Below are 20,199 nucleotides of genomic sequence, written 5' to 3'. Positions count from 1 at the left end.
CACTATTAAAAAGAATGAAGTAGATCTACGTAAAATGAAACAGAAGGATGCCTAAGAAAATGAAAACAGGAAATAAAAAATCATGTATAGTAGAATGCAATTTTTGTAAACAAAACCCACCCAAACAAACAAACCAAGACAAAATCCACAATTACATATTTATACTAAAGAAGCACAAACACATTCTTGTAATTCTAATGTCCTGAAGACAAATATGCAGACATCTTCTGGAGAGTAATATAATTTCGAAACAGTAAACAAAGAACCACTTACCTGTTGAATTTAACAGCAAGGCCCAGGTCAGCAATACAACAACTTCCATTTTTCTTAATGAGGATGTTTTTGCTTTTAAGGTCTCGATGGGCAATGGCAGGCTTTCCTTGGGTGCCATAAATTTCTGTGTGGAGATGGCACAGACCACAGGCAGCTGAATAAGCCAACTTGAGGAGGGCTCTGGTATCTAGTGTAGCGCATTTCAAGAAATCATAGAGAGATCCATTTTCATGGTAATCAGTGATCAAATAGAGCTGAGTCCAGGAACCCGTACCTTTAATGTCTGCTGCTATAAAACCTGTTCAATTAATAAATTTAAAAGGTTATCAGAGGTGGCTACAAAGAATAATAAATGCTCACTCAGGATCATGAGAATAACTCAAGTATCATGCACAGAAAATAAACAAAAAATTTGCCTAACAAAATCTACTGAACCTCTTCTCAAGATTTTTATTTCTGCCATTTACACAAGTAACTCTGCACTTCAGCAATAAATTTAAAGTACTATTAATGGTCATCATGACAATAGTAATAATATGGTTAAGAAAAGCACATATAATAACCTGGGGGAATGTTATTATCTACATGATTCTCTGAGCATGAAAAACTATAAAGAAGAAATGTGGAAAAGACTCAATTTCAACTGAAAAGTGGACACATTAAAATAAAGTTAAAAATGTTCAACTAACTAGCAAAATGTCCTAACTAGCCAATTCCATTTATCCATCAATGCTTCCCCATTATCTGTCTTTTTAGTCTGGCTCCCTTTTCTCCTCCTCTCCCCCTTCAGAAAAAAAGTTAGTAAAAGTGCTGGGTTGGATAGTGCCCTCCCCAACTCCCAAATTCATGTCCATCTGGTCCCTGTAAATGTGACCTTATTTGGAAACAGGGTCTTTGTAGATGTAATAAAATTCAGATGAGGTCAGGTCATACTAGATTAGAGTGGGTGGTATCCTTGTAGGAGGGGAATTTGGACAGAGCCACACAGGGGAAGCCATGTGACAGAGATGGAGGTAGGAGTATTGTCTCCAAGCTGAGGAACATCACAGATGCCTGGCAATCACCAGAAACCCAAAAGAGGCAAGGAAGAGTCATCTCTTTAGAGCCTTGTTGACAACTTGATTTTAAACTTCAGGCCTCCAAAACTCAAAGAAAATAAATTTCTGTTGTTTTATTTTACCCAGTTTGTGGTTATTTGTTAGAATAGCCTTAGGAAACTAATACAAATGCCTACTATGCTCTTGGTAATGTACAATGCACTGTCTACATTAAAGGGAAGAGAAATAGAAGCTGAAGAGAGAAACTGGGAAAGCTAAATGAATTTAAGCACCCTGTTGATCAGATCATGCCTAAATTATTTTGCTAGTGTGTAAATGGGGTTGTGGGGTGGGGAGAGGGAGAGACCTACTAAGCATAGAACATTAAGCGGTATCATACGGTAGTGGTGGTTTAGCTTACAAATGGCAAAAGGTATATATAAAGTTACCCTAGAAAATTGCTTAAATTACCTATAGAACACTTGGTTTTTTTGTTACTATATGAGTAAGTCCAATAAACTGGCATTACTTTGAAACTCACTGCAATTTCCTCAGTAGGGTAGTAAATAAAGTGGTTGGTTGGCATTTAGGGCTCTATTGTATTTAAACTGTTTATTCAACTGGGTTTCCTTTAGCCCAATACACATAACTGAATTCACATATGTTTTCAGAGACCACATGGCAAGCTTCCACCCAAACTCCACAAACCTTGTCAGAATATGAAATTCACTGAAATCAAATGTGTACCCACCAAGTATGTTTTCATGACGCATCAGCACAGTTTGGTAGATTTCCGTTTCTCGAAACCAGCTAGCTTCTTCAGTAGTAAAGAACACTTTGACTGCCACTTTCTCACCACGCCATTTACCCATCCACACTTCTCCATATCGACCTTTACCAACTTGCCGAACCATCTGAATCTGTTTGGCAATAGTTCGCTGAACCTTGATTAAAAAAAAAAAAAATTGGGGTTCTTGATGATAAAAACCTATTAAGACTAAGAAAGTGGTCTAGTAGTTCATCCCATCAAAAAGGATGGTATGTATGAGGTTTGTCCAGAAAGTATCTAGCCATGTACTATGAAATTCAAACAGACATTCATTGAAGAAGATACACGGAATATTGTACATAGGACAATGACACCTCAGTCCTCTTCAAAGTAGGCGCCTTGGCACCTCACAGTTTTTCCTCAGTTTTCATCGGCTGCCCTGTTGTATTTTACTGAATCTCATTGATGGTCTGAAATCTCTTCCCTTTCAAAGGTGATTTTAGTTTTGGGAAAAACACAGAGGTCACAGGGCGCCAAATCTGGGCTGTAGGGGGGCTGAGTCACCTGGGTGATTGGATGTTTTGCCAAAAAACTTTGCACAAGACATGGTGTGTGAGTGGGCACGTTGTCATGATAAAGCTGCCAATCACCAGTTGCCCACAGCTGTGGCCTTCTGAATCATCTGAATGGTTTCTGTGGAGGACTGTTCTAGCTTAATGCAAAATATGATGCAGATTTGTTGCTCTACCCACTTGGTCATTTTGCATGAGACAGCCACACAGTGCACATGCTCACTCAATAGTGTCTACTGCCCCTGTTGACTAGTAAAGTGAAGCAGTCACTGTTCACACATGCCCATCTAGTCTACTCTCCTTGGCTGCCAGTTACACTGATGTCGCACAAACTGTTCTCGTTACATTAATAATGGCTGGACTTTTTCCGGACAGACCCCATGTAACCAACTAACTCCAATCTTAAAAATTAAAATGTACTTAAATAAGATGAGACAATATATAGTACATTCTGAAATCACAAATTAACAAGTTAGTCAATATGGTATACCGCTTGCAAAAATGTTCTAAATGACTCCCCTTCCTGTACACACGTTTGGGTTGTCTCCTTTATAGGCTCTGGGCTTGGCCACATGACTTGCTTTGGGTAACAGAAAAATAGAAAATGTGAGGCAGTAAAAACTTGAAAAGTGTGCATTAGAGCTTGCCTTATCTTGCTGTTCTGGGGAGTTCTGTGATCAATGAACAATACCTGGTAACCAGTGGCCATGTGCACAAATTATATCATTTAGCTCCAGCTGAGAAAGTCCAGAAAAATACTGCCCAGTAGACCCACAGAATCATGAGAAATAATAAATATTTGTTGCTTCAAACCACTAAGCTTTGGGGTGGTTTATTATGCAGTAAAATCTAAACAACAGTTAAAAATCTTCAACTCCGTCTATAAGATCCTACATGGTCTGGCTCTTGCCTAACTCTCCAGCCTCATCGTTCACTATAGTCACACCAGCCTCATCCCTTCCATTTCAACGTTTAGAATTTACTCAAGCTCATTCCTTTCTCAGAGTTTTTGTTCATGCACAGTTTCATTTACTTAAAAGTGTTATTTCTCTTTTGTTCAACATTTTCATAGCACACATATATTTCTCAACTGCTGCACTTAGCATAATTACAATTTTATTGGGTTGGCCAAAAGGTTTGTTAGGCTCTTTCCATAAGCTGACTAGTAACATTTAGTTGTTTTTAACTTCACTTGAAACAATTTTGTTAGAATGTATTGTGACAGCTGTCATATCAATGTGCATTTAAAAAATGTATCAAATTGGTGAGGTTTTGTACAGCCATTTTAATATTGAAGAGGGAAGAAAAGACACAACATTTTTGGCATATTATGCTTTATTACTTCAAGAAAGGTAAAAACGCAACTGAAACACACAAAAAAAGAGGTGTGCTGTGACTATTAAATGTGTGAAAAGTAGTTTGCAAAATTTTGTACTGTAAAGTTCCCTCTTTCCTCTTTAAAGTTAATCCCCACCGTACCACCAGTCTCTGGCGTCACTGATGTGTTTTTTATCCTTACAGTTTTACCTTTCTAGAATATCACATAAATGGAAACATACAGTATGCATAGACTTTTGTATCTCAGTTCTTTCACTCAGCATAAAGTGCTTTCAAATTCAACTATGTTGTTGCTGCATGTGTCAGTAGTTTGCTCCTTTTTACTGACAAGTTGTATTTTACTCTATGAATGTACCACTACTTATTTATCCATTTACTAACTGATGAGCTTTTGCATTGTTTACAATTTTTATCTATTATGAAGAAAGCTGCCATAAACATTCACATTCAGGTCTGGACATGTTTTCATAGTGTAGCTCTTCCATAAACACTTAGCAGAAGGACTGCTTCACTATACAGAAAGTGTGTGCTTAAGTTTTCAATCAACTGTCAAACTATTTCCCAAAATGGTTGTACTATTTTGCATTTCAATCAGTAACATATGGGACTGCCAGTTGACATCTTCAGTCTTAGCCATTCTAGTGGATGTGTAGTAGTATCTTATTGTGTTAGTTTGCATATTCCCAATGAGGCTAAGTATCTTTTCAGATGCTTATTTGCCATTCTTATATATTCTCTGGCAAAGTGTCTATTCAAGTCTTTTGTCCATTAAAAAAAATGAACTGTTTGTCTTATTACTGATTGTAGAAGTCCCTTATATAGTCTGCAAAACATATTCTTTTTTAAAAAAGATTTTATTTATTTTTAGAGATAGGGGAAAAGAGGGAGAAAGAGAGGGAGAGAAACATCAATTGGTTGCCTCTTGCATGCCCCGAACTGGGGACCTGGCCGGCAACCCAGGCATGTGCCCTGACTGGGAATCAAACCAGTGACCTTTCGGTTCACAGGCTGGCACTCAATCCACCGAGCCACACCAACCAGGGCTGCAACACACATTCTTTATCAGATCTCCTTTGCCAGTTTCTGACTTGTTTTTTCATTTTCTAAACAGTGTCTTCTAAGTAGGAAAAGCCTTAAATTCTGAGAAAGCCCAATTTATCACTTTTAAAAATGATTCACGCTATTTGTGATCTAAGAAATCAGGGCTCAACCCAAGGTCACAATGATTTTCTAAAACATTTCCTTTAAAATGTTTTATACTTTTAACTTTTATATGTAGGTCTATGATGCATTTCGAGGTAATTTGTATATGAAGTGAAGTAAGGGTTGAGATTCCCTTTTCAGCAAATGGATGCCCAAATTTTTCTGTACCATGTTTTATAGACTGTCTTTACCCTACTGAATTACTCAGGCACCCAAATCAATTGATCATCTATGTGCACATCCATTTTCAGACTCTCTGTTCTGTTCCACTGATACACATATTATCCTTGTGCCAGCACCGCACTGATTACTGTAGCTTTACACTACTAAGTCTAAAATCAGGTGGTGAGTCCTCTTTGTTACTTTTCAAAATTGTTCTGGTTCTTCGGATCCTTTGTATTTCCATATAAATGTCAGAATCAACTCATCAATTTCTACAAAACTTTGCTCTGATCTTGGTTTACACTGAATTGAAACTGTAAGCCACTTTTAGGAAAACTGGCATCTTAATACTGAGTCCTCTGATTCACAACTAGGATATAATTTTCCACTTAACTAGGGCTGTGTTAGTTTGATTTGACAAAGTTTTCCAATTTTCAGTGTACAGGTCTTACCTAATTTTGGTAAGCTTACTGTAAGATATTTAATTTTTTGATGCTATTTCAAGTGATACAGCATTTAAAATTTTAATTCCTAATTGTTTTTTTGTCAGTGTACATAAATTCAATGATTTTTGTGCAATGACTTTATGTTCTGCAACCCTGATAAACTCACTTATTGGATGTCATAGCTTCATGGTATCATTCTTGAGATTTTTTTACACAATTTTGTATCATCTACTTTACGTATCATTTTATACATATAGACAATCATGTTGTCTGCATATAAAGACAATTTTATTTTACCTTTCTAATTCAACTGCAAAAATTATTTAATTCAATAAAATTTTAAATTAGAGATGGGTGTATTTAAACAAATGCAATTAAATAATTAAATATCTATTTGAAAATCTGGTGTTTATCAAAGGGTCCTCTCAACTCCTAGCCCTGAGTATTTCCTTATATATAACCCTCTTATAATTATTTATAACTCTCTTTAAAATTATTTCTATGAACTCTGTTTTGGTGATACGGTGTTATATTGAGGGAAGTATTCTCTCCATGAAGGTATGTGGGAGAAACTTCCTTTTGATTTCAGAATCTGAATACTTATGTTTGTTCCAACAATCAGTTTAACCTGATAGATTTAAGGAATCATATACCTGATTCCACTTCAAAATGGTTTTTAAAAGCAAAACTTGTGAGCTAACTCTAGCACTTATGTAACACTTTATGACCACATTTTCTTTCATAACCTTACTTGCCCATTCTATTTTTCTTGTTACATAGTTCTTATTTTTAACTAATTTCATCTTGCATTACTGCAGCCGTCTTTCAAAATAAGAAGGAAAAGAGTATGTGTGGTAATAGCCACTAACCTGTAGTAATTATGCTACTTATCATGAGGACATACTGTGTATCAATAGACCACTAGTGTTTAGGTGACATTTTATCTTACCAGTAAAGGTAGTCCAGATCCACTACCAGAACTTTGTGACTGGTCAATAAGATCTTTTAATGACTCTCCAACTGGAATAAATGCTTCATCCTGTTCCAAATCACGATTGTAACGACGTCTGCTTGAGATACTCTTGCAATAATGTCTTTTAAAAAAGCAGAAAATAACCTACATCAAAATTCTAAGACTATAAACTTTAAAGGTAAGAAAATCTTGGGGTTGTCAACACCATTATCCTTCACACAGAATCATTATCAAAATTAGTCTTAGCACAGGACAATATATCCTCACATAAAATAATGTCCGGAAATGCAGTTTACAAGGTCAAGTTCTACATATCATGCTAAAATGGAAAATGTCCATGGTGTGCTCACAGTGGAAAAATAAAATTTAAAAAAGCATGTAAAATGTGATCTAGCTATAAAAAAATTTTAAATTATATATATATATGTGTCTAAAAAGATCAAAAAGTATACATAGAAAGTTGTAAATAAGTTACTTTTAGGGATGTAGGAATGTATGAGGCCTGTCCAGAAAAAGTCCAACCATTGTTAATATAACGAGAATGGTTTGCACAACATCAATGTAGCCTGGCAACTAAGGAGAGTGGACTGGAATTCACATGTGTGAACGACGACGACTTCACTGTACTAGTCAGTGTGGGTGATAGATGCCACTGAGTGAGTATGTGTACTATGTGGCCATGGCATTCAAAATGACTGAGTGAGTAGAGCAACGAATCTGTGTCAAATTTTGCACTAAGCTAGAACAGTCCTCCATGGAAACTATTCAGATGATTCAGAAGGCCACAGCTATGGGCAACTGGTGATTGGCAGCTTCATCATGACAACGTGCCCACTCAAACACCATGTCCTGTGCAGAGTTTTTTAGCAAAACATCCAATCACCCAGGTGACTCAGCCCCCCTACAGCCCAGATTTGGCGCCCTGTGACCTCTGTGTTTTTCCCAAAACTAAAATCACCTTTGAAAGGGAAGAGATTTCAGACCATCAATGAGATTCAGTAAAATACAACAGGGCAGCCGATGAAAACTGAGGAAAAACTGTGAGGTGCCAAGGCGCCTACTCTGAAGAGGACTGAGGTGTCATTGTCCTATGTACAATATTCCGTGTATCTTCTTCAATGAATGTCTGTTTGAATTTCATAGTACATGGCTAGATACTTTCTGGACAGATCTCATACACTGTCTACGCAAATATTTTCATTTGAATTAAAAGCACGTATTTATTAATCAAAATGAATAAATATATTTCTATTTTTTAAAAAAGATTTTATTCATTTTTGAGAGAGGGGAAGGGAGGGAGAAAGAGGGAGAGAAACATCAATGTGTGGTTGCCTCTCATGCGCCCCCTACCAGGGACCTGGCCTGCAACCCAGGCATGTGCCCTCACCAGGAATCGAACTGGTGACCCTTTGGTTTGCAGGCCGGCACTCAATCCACTGAGCCATACCAGCCAGGGCAATATATATCTATTTTTTAATATAGTAAAAAGCAGTTTATGGAAAAGATATCAAAGAAGTTCCCTTAATCCATTGGTATTTTTTAAGGCTTCTCTCCCTAAAATTTCAAAACATAAAATATTTCATTTCAAGCACATAGGAATGTAGAGATTAATTGACACCCATGTGTATGTCACTTAAATCTAATAAATATTAACATAATGCTATAATTATTTTAGACATATGAAAAATAAACATTAGAACTATTTGAAGCTCCAGCCATTTCCCTGATAATTCTATTTCCCTCCTTTACTCCTAACAGACAAAACACTATCCTAAAAGTGATTATGTCAATATGTATATTTATACTTTTACAATAACTGTACATATTCATAAACATTGTTTCTTTGCATACAAATTTACATAAACGGCATGCTGTACTAATATTTTACACCTTGCTTTTTAAGTAAAAACTCCCTATGTTTTACATATTTATTCAGGTTGATATTTGTAAAAAACAACAGCTCGTTTTTGTTGATGCTGAGTGTGTCAGCTATTGTTCTGTGACTCTCACTTCATCTTTACAAAACTCCTAAGAGGTAAGTACTATCGTTCCCATTTTACAAATGAACAAGCTACGATCCAAACCCAGAGGCTCAGATCAGAAGTCCATGGTCTTAGGCACTACTATTCTGTCAAGGAAATTATTTAAAAAGTACCTACTGATCCTGTTATGAATCTTCTACACTTACCCTGATGCCCTATTTTAGTTATTTCCCAAAGTTTGTTAATAGAAACAGGGCCACAAAAACCATTTTTGTGTCTTTCTCTTGTGCAGATATATAAAAATTTCTTGAAGGTACACATACTTTCAATTTTATCAACATCCACCAAATTGCAAAGTGAAACAATTTATATTCAGCACTCCCAACCAGAACTGCAGTCTCCCAACATCCGTTTCCCCATATTCCAATGTAAACTGGGAACTGCCATAGTTTCCACTTTTGCCAATCTGATGGGTATGAAATAGTGACTTGTTTTCATTTGTTTTCCCTTGATTATGGAAGAGGTTGCAATTTTGTTATTCATAGTTCAGGTCTCTCTGTAAACTGCCTATTCATGTTTTTTTTCACATTATTCAATTGGGGTGATTTATCTTTTTCTTATTGATTTATAGGAGTTCTCTACATATCTGTATACTAAATATTTGATCATTATGTACTGTACCAGTCTTCTCTCAGTTGTCATTGTCATGTCATTCCATTTATGATATTTTGTGTCAGTTTTTAATTTTAATGCTGTCAAATTAAATTCATCAAATTTTCCTCTTTTTTGATATATGCTTTTGTGTCCTATTTAAAACAACCTTCCCAATGCTGACATCATGAATACATTTTCAAGGTTTAAAATTTTTGATTCTCTCACTTAGTCCTTTAACCATATAGAACTGAAATTATAGAATAAATCAAATTAAATTATTTTGCATATGAATAGCCCAATACACTTAACCATTTTAATAATTTTATATTTATAACTTAATAAGGGTAACTGACTCAAATGGTTTGAATTTAAAAGGCACAAATGGGCATGCAATGAGAAATATTCCTCCCACCCTCATCCCTAAGCCATCAACTTCATTTTCCCAGAAGGTACCTAGAACTAGAACTACTACTAGTTTCTTAGGTAATCTTCCGGAGACCACTGATGCATATTCAAACAAAAACTTATACACTGGTGATCAATTCCCTTGCTCTTTTTCTTCTTCCGGAAATGGCAGTCTACCTTACGTGCTGTTCTGCACGTTGCTTTTTCACTTAGCATTATATCTGAGGGATTATTCCACAGAAGTGCATACAAAGTCTGTTTTCTTTAATGGCTAAACAGTACTTTATTGTATGGCTGTTAACCATTCCCTTACTGGTAACACTTAGATTGTTTTTAGTCTTATTCCACACAAGGCTTGTGTAGTAGAAGCACTGAATTTGGACTTTTGATAGAGTGCTCTCCTGACCTCCTTGAAATTTATACCAGTTACACTCTCTCCATCATTGTGTGAGTGCCCATTTTCCCCACACTCTCATCTATACCCTTGTGTTGTAACACCTTTAGAACATTGTTTTTAATTTTATCAAAGTTCTATATTCATCTATTTTTAAATGTTATATATAGTAGGTCCTCAAATAATTTTGTTTCATTATAACATTGATGAGGTGCCACAGGAACTTAACTCTTGTTTATATCAATTAGTCTATGGTATAGTCTACTGATTTCATTACACTTTGTTTCACTTGAAGTCACAGAACCTAGCAACGTTAAGTGAGGACTTACTATAGTTCTTTGTGGCTTAGTAACAAAACAACAGTTCCCATCCTATCTCCTCACCTCTTCCCACTCATTTTCTACTTGTGGGAGCCAAACATTTTCAAATTTTCTAAGCTGATTTGTTTCATGTTTACCCCATTATTTCTAAATAACACGCTTCTGTTGACATTTTTAGTTTTTCAGTTTTAGGCTTTAACTATTGACTTCACACTGTCGAAGATGAAGATTTAACTCATCATTTAATATCCCCGCTGCCCCTTCCCTAAACAGAAGTATTTCTATCCTTACATCCCCTCAACATAATTATAAGCACAGTACTTGTTTAATTCAGTATTCAGTGTTTGCATTGACAATGAAGTGAACTCTACACATGTATATCTGAATATACATGTGTAGAGTATCCACACATGTATATATTTTTTGCTTTCTTGAACGCCCACGCCATGGGGCACAAGCAAAGATCCATTACTTCTGGGGAAGGAGTAGAAGTAAATCCCTCTGCCTCTGGGGGATGTGTAGGAAACATTTTCCTTGCCCTACCAGACAAAGATCCACTGATACTGAGGAAGGGTCAAAATCCTAAGAAAGCCTCATTGTTAAGGTTTAACAATACAGGAGCCTCCCCTCCCCTCCCCCACTCTCCACCTGCCCCCACCATCAGTAACATACAACAGCAAGCTACCTCTGGGGTAAGAGCTAAAGTATGGAAAGAGACCCCTGCTGTGGTGCAGTCATGAAAGCAATAAAAGCTGAAAGCTGAGGGGGTTAGCAGAAACACAGGGAAAAACCCTTCTACATCCAAATCCCAACCCCCCCAAGAACAACATAACATCAGATTATCACCAAATGAGTTTGAAACCTGTGATGCACTGAAGGCACAGACCCAAACATTAAACAAAGACCAAGCCCTATTCAACTTTTAACCACCCTGACTCACAAGCCCTCAACACTAGCAAAAGTCTAAGAGAAGAGGCACACCCATTTTTAGGTATGTGTGGGTATATGTATATGTATATGTATATGTATATGTATATACATTTCAAGTCAGTTTGTCATTCTAACTGTAATATCATAAATAATAAAATATAATTTAAAAACCTACATATCTTTAATATATTGCAGTTAAATTGTTTGAAACCAAAGATAAGGTAAAAAAACTTAAAAGAAACCATGAAAAAAAGTTACATACAGTGGGCCAAAGATAAGAATTATGAAAGTCATGTTAGCCAGAAGACAAGGAAGTGATATCCATAAGGGTGGGGGGGGAGTGTCAACCCAGAATTCTATATCCAGTGCAAATACCTTTGGGAAATGAAGGCAAAAGATTTTTTAGACAAACAAAAGCTGAGAGAGCTTATGGACAGTAGACCTACATGCAAGAAATTATAATGAGGTTCTTTAGAAGAAATATGCCAAATGAAAACTTGGACCTAAAACTCAGAACTAAACAAATAAATGGAGAGTGATGAAAATCATAAAAATAAACATGAAAATAAAGCACATTTTTTCTTATTTTTAACCACTTTAAGGCTGATTGGCTGCTCCTTTTTTAGGTAAATATTTATATTTTTACCTAAAAATATATTTATATTACTTGGCAATATATTTTGCTGCAATTACTATCAAAATCACTCATTTTTAATACTGAATTTAGTGGGACTGAGATGTCTCCTAATGGCAGTGAGAATGACGGGCTAATTATAAAGCTAGAAGTGGGCTTTATATATGATAGTTAATCTGTGATACTGCTTCCAAGCAGATATTCTGGGTCAAGGGGAGGCTGATGAACAGCAACAAAATTTAATGAGTACCTACTGTGTGTCAAGCATGGGGTGAGGGGGCACACTGATTCACCATGTTCTTTAATACTTGAACAGAAAAGTGGTAATTTATCAGCTAGCCATCATCCACGTCAGCAAACAAGTAACCTCTACTATCATTGAGGTTCCTGTCTAGTGGGAAAGGCAGACTTTAGACAAGCGATTATGAACAAGTAAACAAATGATTGCAAATGAAAAAAATGTTAGGTAAATATAGGAAATGCTTCAGGTGTAGATCATGGGTTCTCATCAGTTTTTTAAGGGTAAAGAAATCATTTACAAAAAATGACAGAAATTCCATAACAGAGGAAAATACAAAGAGCTGTCCGAATGAAACAGAAATAATAGCTAATACACAATGAAAGGAGATGATAGCCAGAGAGGTGGTTTTGGAGAAGGTATTGATCTTGAGGAGCATGTTATCATGAATGTAAATCAAATTCAAGAAGAATAAATTTTCTAATATTTTTAGACTGAAACAAAAGTCATCAGGAAAAAAGCGAAACAAAATATTAATGACTAATGACATAAAAAAGACTAATCCCAATATGAAGAAATATAACCCCTCTTTAACTTTAATTTTATCCTTATATGGCTTGCTATAGATAGAAATTTTTGTCTTGTTAAAATTGAGCTAAATGTATATGATACACCAAAATCTTGTGAATTTGCTCAATAACTAAATGGTCTTCAAGTAAATAAAATTCAAAAGCTAAGCATACAAGGAAGTCATGAGATTCTCTGTAATACTTAGTTTAAAACTATAAAAAGAGGTTAAATGAACAGTCTGTGGTGCCCGTGAATTTTATGAACTGCTCTAGATCACTCCCTTGCATGACCATGGCTTGATGCTGAGATGAGTGTTCTTTTCAATTAATCTTTTTTAAAAAAATGTTATTTTTGTTCGAGTACAGTTTTCTCCATTTTCACCCCATCACACTCCCTTGCCCCACCCATCCCCGCCTCCCAACCTTGAACCTACCCCCCCTGGCTTTGTCCATGTGTCCTCTTAAAAGACATTAGCTTGTGTCAGGGTTCCCTTGATCTGCATTTCCAGTGCTCTTCAATTTGTGTAGCTTCATATTTCTACCTGACATAATTTTTTTTCTACTTGAAGAACTTTCCTTTAACATTTCTTGTGAAGATATGCTGGTGATGAATTCTTTCAAACTTTTGTATGTCTGAAAGTCTTTATCTCACCTTCATTTTTGAAAAATATTTTCCCTGAGCATAGAATTGTAGACTCATGACTTTTCCTTTGAGTACTTTAAGGATGGGGCTTCACTGTATTCTTGCACGCACCATTTCCCATGAAAAGTAGGTTACCATCCTTATCTTTAGTCCTCTGTATATATAATCTTCCTTTTTTCCTCTGGCTGCATTTAAATTTTTTTTCTTTATCACTAGTTTTGAGCAATTTGACTATAATGTGTCCCGATGTAGTTTTCTTTATGTTTCTTGTATTAAGGGTTTGCTGAGCCTTCTGGATCTATGGGTTTACAGTTTTCACTAAATTTGGATAATTTTGGGGTCATCATTTCTTAAAATACTTTTTCTGTCTCCTCTTCTTTGGGAACTCTGATTTTATATATATTTAAGTGCCATTTAAGTGCCACAGCTCATGGGTGCTCGATTCATTTTTTTAAAAAGATTTTATTTATTTATTTATTTTTAGAGAGAGGGGAAGGGAGGGAGAAAAAGAAGGAAACTTCAGTGTGTGGTTGCTTTTGCATGCGCCCTACTGGGGACCTGGCCAACAATGCAGACATGTGCCCTGACTGGGAATCGAACTGGCGACACTTTGCTTCGCAGGCCAGCACTCAGTCCACTAAGCCACACCAGCCAGAAGGTGTGTGTGTGTGTGTGTGTGTGTGTGTGTGTGTGTGTGTGTGTGTGTGTGTGTGTGTGTGTGTGTCCGTTCATTTAAGTGCCACAGCTCAATGGTGCATGATTCATTTTTAAGTCCTTTTTTAAATGTTTAGTTTCTACTGCTGTCTTCATGTTCACTGCCATTAATCTCATCCAGTGTATAATTCACCTCAGATATTACAGATTTCATTTCCTGAAGTTTGATTTGGGTCTTTTAAAAAAAATATCTTCCATGCCTCTAACTTGAACATATCAAATATAGTTATAATGACTGTTTTAATGTCCTTGTCTGCTAATTCTAAAAATCTACATCAGTTCAGGTTAGTAGTATTGACCTTGTAATCTTTGATTGAATGGCAGATACAGTGAATTTTACTTTGCTGGAAGCTAGATATTTCTGTAATCCTTTAAATATTCTTGAGCTTTGTTTGAGAATGTAGCTACCTGGAAAAGATCCAATCCATTTGGGTCTTGTTTTTGAGATAGGACCAGAGCCATGTTTATAGTATAGAGTTAATTATTCCGCAATACTGAGGCAAGACCCTTCTGAGTACTATAACCAATGCCCTGTGAATTACAGGGTTTTCAAGTCTCATAGCTGGTGGAAACAGCTCTATTCCCAGCCTTGGGTAGTTTCCTCACTTGTACTTGCTGAAGAAGACTCAGCTAAATATTCAATGGCAACCTTATGCAGATCTCTGGATTCTTTTTCTGCAAGGCTCTCTCCTCTCCAGTACTCTGACAAACTGTAGCTGCTTTTCTCTCCCCAGACTCTCAGCTATAGGTCCTCAATTCAGATTCTGCTGGGCTACATTGGGTTCCTACTGTGTCGTGCAGTCAGAAACTTATTTGTTTCTTGTTTCTCAGGGATCAAATGTCCTTTACTGCCTGATTGGCAACTGTTAATATGTGAGTGGGTCTTATTGATTACAGGCTTCCCTGTAAGATAAATCTTCCTGGGCCAGTTCACTGGGCCCTAAAGTCAGTATGTTTAGTATTTTTCTCTTGGGCTGAATGGATTTCCCTGAGCAGAATCTTCCTATCTGCTGTCTTTAACAAACCTGGCTGACAGGGTTCTGGAGGGCTGTGGGACCCACCCATCAGCACATAAATATTGGTGTACTGTACACCAATCAGTACATAGCAAGTTTCCCCCCTTGCTACCACTATAATACCTCACCCTCAATAGTAGGGTATCACAGATGAGAACCTTATTTTTGTTCTTTCCAGAGAATACACTTCTAGCCTTCTGTTACGGATATCATTCAGAATGGAAGTGGGGATCTCATTGTCTGTGGTATCTGATATGCAAAATGGCCTGCAAAGACCCTCACCTCTTGGTATGCATTCCCTTATTTACTTCCCTTCCATAATGCACTTAGGGCTGACCTGTGTGACCAAGAGAACATGGCAGAAGTAATGATGTGGCTTCTGAGTCTAGAGCAGTGATTTTCAACCTGTTTCATCTTATGGCACACACATACATTACTAAAATTCCATGGCACACCAAAAATACATTATTTGCCAATCTGACAAAAAATATAGGTATAATTTTGATTCATTCACAGCAGATGGGTATTGTTGTGCTGGCTGTTGTCATTTTATTTGACAAACTGAGGAAAAAGAGGTCAGTGCCCCTGACTAAACAGTCAGGTATTCCATGTTCTTTTTAAAATTTTTTAAAAAGATTTTATTTATTTACTTTTACAGAGAAGGGAAGAGAGGGAGAGAAACATAAATGTGTGAGAGATTCGGTTGCCTCTCACAGGCCCCCCAACTAGGCACCTGGCCCGCAACCAAAGCATGTGCCCTTACTGGGAATCGAACCAGCAACATTTGGGTTCACAGGCTGGCACTCAATCCACTGAGCTATATGAGGCAGGGCAGGTATTCCATGTTTTAAAAAATTCTAGTAGCACACCGATTGAAAATCGCTGCTCTAGATCATAAATAGCAATGCAGTTTCCATCTTAGTCTCTTAGTTCACTCACTCTGGAGGGAAGCCAAACTTCAATAAGCTCTGTAGAGAGGGTACCATGAGAAGAACTAAGGTCACCTGCCAACTTAAGAGCCCTGGAGTGAGCTACATTGGAAGGTGATCTACCAGCTCCAGTTAAGCCTTCAGGTGAGATCCTGAACCAACCAGACAAGTTACTCCTGAATTCCTGACCCACAGAAACAGTGAGAGATAATAATTGCAGTTTTGAAATACCAAATTTAGGAGTGATTTCTTAATGCAGTATTAGATTGCCAATACAGAGTATGACTTTCTAAAAATAAACTGTTAGGCAATTTGCTTGGTTTTACTTCTACTCTCAAGCTCCACTTTCAGAGATAACTAGTACTACCAATTCCTGAACTTCTCAAGGAGTTCTATAGTATAAACTGGTTGCCTTTTTGCTATCAATTTCTGGCCTTGGATTCAGATTTTTTAGGTCTGTAAATAAACTTATTATTCATCCATATGTTTCATAGTTTCCTGTGCTCTTTGTCCTAGTTGGACAAAGAAGTTAAAAACTATTGCTGTTTGAGTCTGGGGAGCAAAAGTAAATAACTATGCTCAAGCTGCCCCTTCATCTCAAAGACCTATTATCAAACACTTGAATCTTTGACAGTATAATAGGTGAAAAACAATGATCTCAGTATGATTTTAATTTGTATTTTTCATACTATGAGCATTCTTTTTAATTTTTATCGTTGACACTATTACAGATGTCCCCATTTCCCCCTCTTTGCCCACCTCTACCCAGCTCCCACCCCTCCTTCCCTCTGGCTATCACTACACTATTTTCTGTGTCTACAGATCATGCATTTTTGTTCTTTGGCTAATCTCTTCACCTTCTTTCATCCAGCACCTCCCCGCACAAAAGCCATGAGGGAGATTCCGTTATAAGCATTCTTTAGTCATCTTTCAATTTTTCTTTTAAGAGCCACATGTATTTCTTTTTGGATAATGTGTTCATTTTTGTGGCCCATTTTCCCAATGACTTGTTAGATTTTCTTCTTTCTGATTTATAGACGTTCTTTATATTCAAGAAACCAGTTCTTTCCAACATAAGCTGACCATGTGTTTCACTGCTAGTCTGTCTTCTGGCCATGTATGGTGGTTTCTGCCACATAATAGAGTTTTCTGTGTAGTTGACACTGTCAATCTTTTCTTTTTTTTAATTTTAAAGATTTTTTACCCCTACATTTTATGTCAGACTCACAAATATCTTCCACCCTCTGAGATTATTTTATTTTTATTTATTTATTTTTAGAGAGAGGGGAAGGGAGGGAGAAAGAGAGGAAAACATCAATGTGTGGTTGCCTCTCATGCAACCCCCACTGGGGACCTGGCCCACAACCCAGGCATGCGCCCTGACCGGTAATTGAACCAGTTACCTTCTGGTTCACAGGCTAGCACTCAATCCACTGAGTCACACCAGCCAGGGTCTCTGAAATTGTTTTACAAAATTCCTCCGTGGTTTGTTCTAGTACTTTAATGATTTCACTTTCTATATAAGTGGCTCCAATCTGGTTAAAATTTATTTCTGTATAGGGAATTGAATCAACTTCCTTTTTTCCCATATAGCTACCTACTCCCAAATCTACTTATTAATCTATCTTTTCCTTGGTGACTTGAAATGTTACTTCTATCATATACTAAATTTCCTTAAATACCTGTGTTTATTTTTAGGTTTAGTAACCTGTTCCACTAATCTCTCTGTATTCCTTAGTCAGTAAGATAACATTTTATTTTTGGAGTTTATGCCCTCCTATTACTTTTCTCTCTTAGCAACTTCTTCTGAAATCATGACTGAATATAAACAATTCTTAAGACCCAATAACTAAAGAATGATAATATAGTTGGTTTCTTGAAATAGGGTTTAAACATTCAGACATAAGAAAGTTAAATACTGTATAAATTAGGAAATCATAAGTATTCACGAGCATAACAAGAAATATAAAGTTGTATCTAATTAAATTATTGGTAGTAAGATCCTCTCTTCCCTTAAGAAAATTATAATCTAGTTAATTTAAGGAGATAAAACAGCAAATACAAGTTAATGGTTTATGAATTACATTTAGCAGTAAATGGTTTCTGCCTATTGGCTTTAAGAACAACTACTTATATCTATTATTCAATAAAATATTTTGCATCAAAAAAATTATCTGCTTACTTGTAACAAAAGCAGCTGGAGAAGATGATCATAGTAATTATGCAGATAGCCATAGAAATGAGCACAACCAGCCATCGAATGCTGCCATCTAAAAATGGACCTGACAATGAAAGTAAACAATAAGTGTGTTTTTCTATCATATCTTGTTAAAAGTAAAAAAATTAAATTCTAGAAAAATTGCATATTGGTAAAACCAGAGAAAATATTTTACTGAAAATTTTAATCATATTTTCTCTGCTAACTTACCTATAACAACAGGGGGCAGTGTAGGTTGTAAATACTGGTTACATAAATTGGTCCGACAACATTCTATTGTCCGGCGTAGCTGGGCTTTTGGTGAATCCTAGACAAAGAGTAATGATAAAATTAGAAATGGTTAGATATGCTAAATTGATAATGAAAAATTTTAAATATTCATAAAATATAATTTCTAATTCAGTAAGTGAAAAGTAACTGCAAATCTTATGGGTTAAAAAAAGGTTATTAAAAATTAGAATTTAAGCTAACGTAGTTTACAGTTGAGAAGACTATAAAATGGTTTTTATTAAGGAGAACCCAAATATGTGGATGGTATCTTAGAACCAGACCATAATTTAATAGATCAACAGATGAACAAAAGTTTGTATTTTCCACCAAACTTTGGCATATTTTATTACTATTAGTTTTTAGTAAAAAAAAAGTATTTAAATTCATGAGATCCTTTTCTAAAAAACACAGGTAATATATTTTATTAGAGTATTAAACTCGTAGGGTAAATATAATCTCGTAGTAGTACTGAAACTTAAACGGATCAAAGAAAATCAGATTAAAAAGTGGAGGGTGTCCTAGGCCAAAGACAACACAGGTTAGGAAAGGTAGTGGTCAAGGTAGAAGATATTGCAGATTTTGCATATAACAACTATGCTGAAACTAATGAAGTGGATGTGGAAGCAAGTTGAACCATGTGTGGTGAAGAAAAGGGCTAAAATATAGAAACAGTATTTCTGAGAGTTTTTAAGAGACCCAAAACCAGGTATGAGATGTGTCCTTAATAGATCAGAACACAAGCACACAGAATAGACTGTAGTCCTGGGAACAGATATCAACAATCATGTGTGAAGTTTTATTTGATGAACAGTACAGTACTTGACAAGTTCTTGAGTGCTGACATTTCAGTACTACCCAGGAGAACTGCCATTCTGGGCCAAGATACTAATACAATGTAATTGTTTATCATTATAAAAGTAGCAAGAATGTAAGCAGAAATTGACTTTGTTATTCTTTAAAAAAAAAATTTTTTAATCCTCACCCAAGGATATTACTCAATGATTTTAGGGAGAGAGGAAGGGAGAGGGAAGGGAGGAGGGGGAGAGGAAGGAGGGGAGAGAAACATTGATTGGTTGCCTCCTGTACATGCCCCAACCAGGGATGGAACACACAACCTAGGTATATACTCAGACCAGGGATTGAACCTCCACAACCTTTTGGTACATGGGACAATGTTCCAACTAAGCCACCTGGTCAGGGCGACCATGTTACTATTAAGTATCACATGGCCAGAAGGTAAAATCTCAGTATAGTTTAAAAATGTATTTAAGGTATTACTTTAAAAATGAATCTGAAAAGTCCATGACTTGAGATTCTACAAGAGAAGATGGGTCAAGAACACTGGAAACCTCCAAAAGGACAAGTTTTATATTTTTATTGTATTTTTTACTTTTTAATAATTTTCTTTTTAAGAGTTTGTTTATTTTTAGAGACAGGAAGGGAGGGAGAAAGAGAGGGAGAGGGTGTGGTTGCCTCTTGCGTGCCCCCTACTGGGGACCTGGCCTGTAAC

General features: G+C 36.3%; 1 protein-coding gene across 3 annotated transcripts in view; it reads right to left on the bottom strand.

Annotated features, from left to right (window-relative positions):
- Positions 1-20,199, bottom strand: part of BMPR1A (bone morphogenetic protein receptor type 1A) — a 175,402-nt gene that overhangs the window by 10,228 nt on the left and 144,975 nt on the right. For all 3 annotated transcript variants that reach the window (XM_045196188.3, XM_024561298.4, XM_024561299.4), the window contains 5 exons: positions 18,630-18,726; positions 18,384-18,483; positions 6,750-6,894; positions 2,062-2,254; positions 274-571 (listed from right to left, as the gene is read on the bottom strand). In XM_045196188.3, the coding sequence (XP_045052123.2) occupies positions 274-571; positions 2,062-2,254; positions 6,750-6,894; positions 18,384-18,483; positions 18,630-18,726 (833 nt within the window). The remainder of the gene's footprint in view (positions 1-273; positions 572-2,061; positions 2,255-6,749; positions 6,895-18,383; positions 18,484-18,629; positions 18,727-20,199) is intronic.

Source organism: Desmodus rotundus, chromosome 4 (assembly GCF_022682495.2).
Source record: "Desmodus rotundus isolate HL8 chromosome 4, HLdesRot8A.1, whole genome shotgun sequence".
NCBI lineage: Eukaryota > Metazoa > Chordata > Mammalia > Chiroptera > Phyllostomidae > Desmodus > Desmodus rotundus.
Note: the sequence above shows the minus strand (reverse complement) of the source record. Positions and strands in the feature narration are given on the sequence as shown.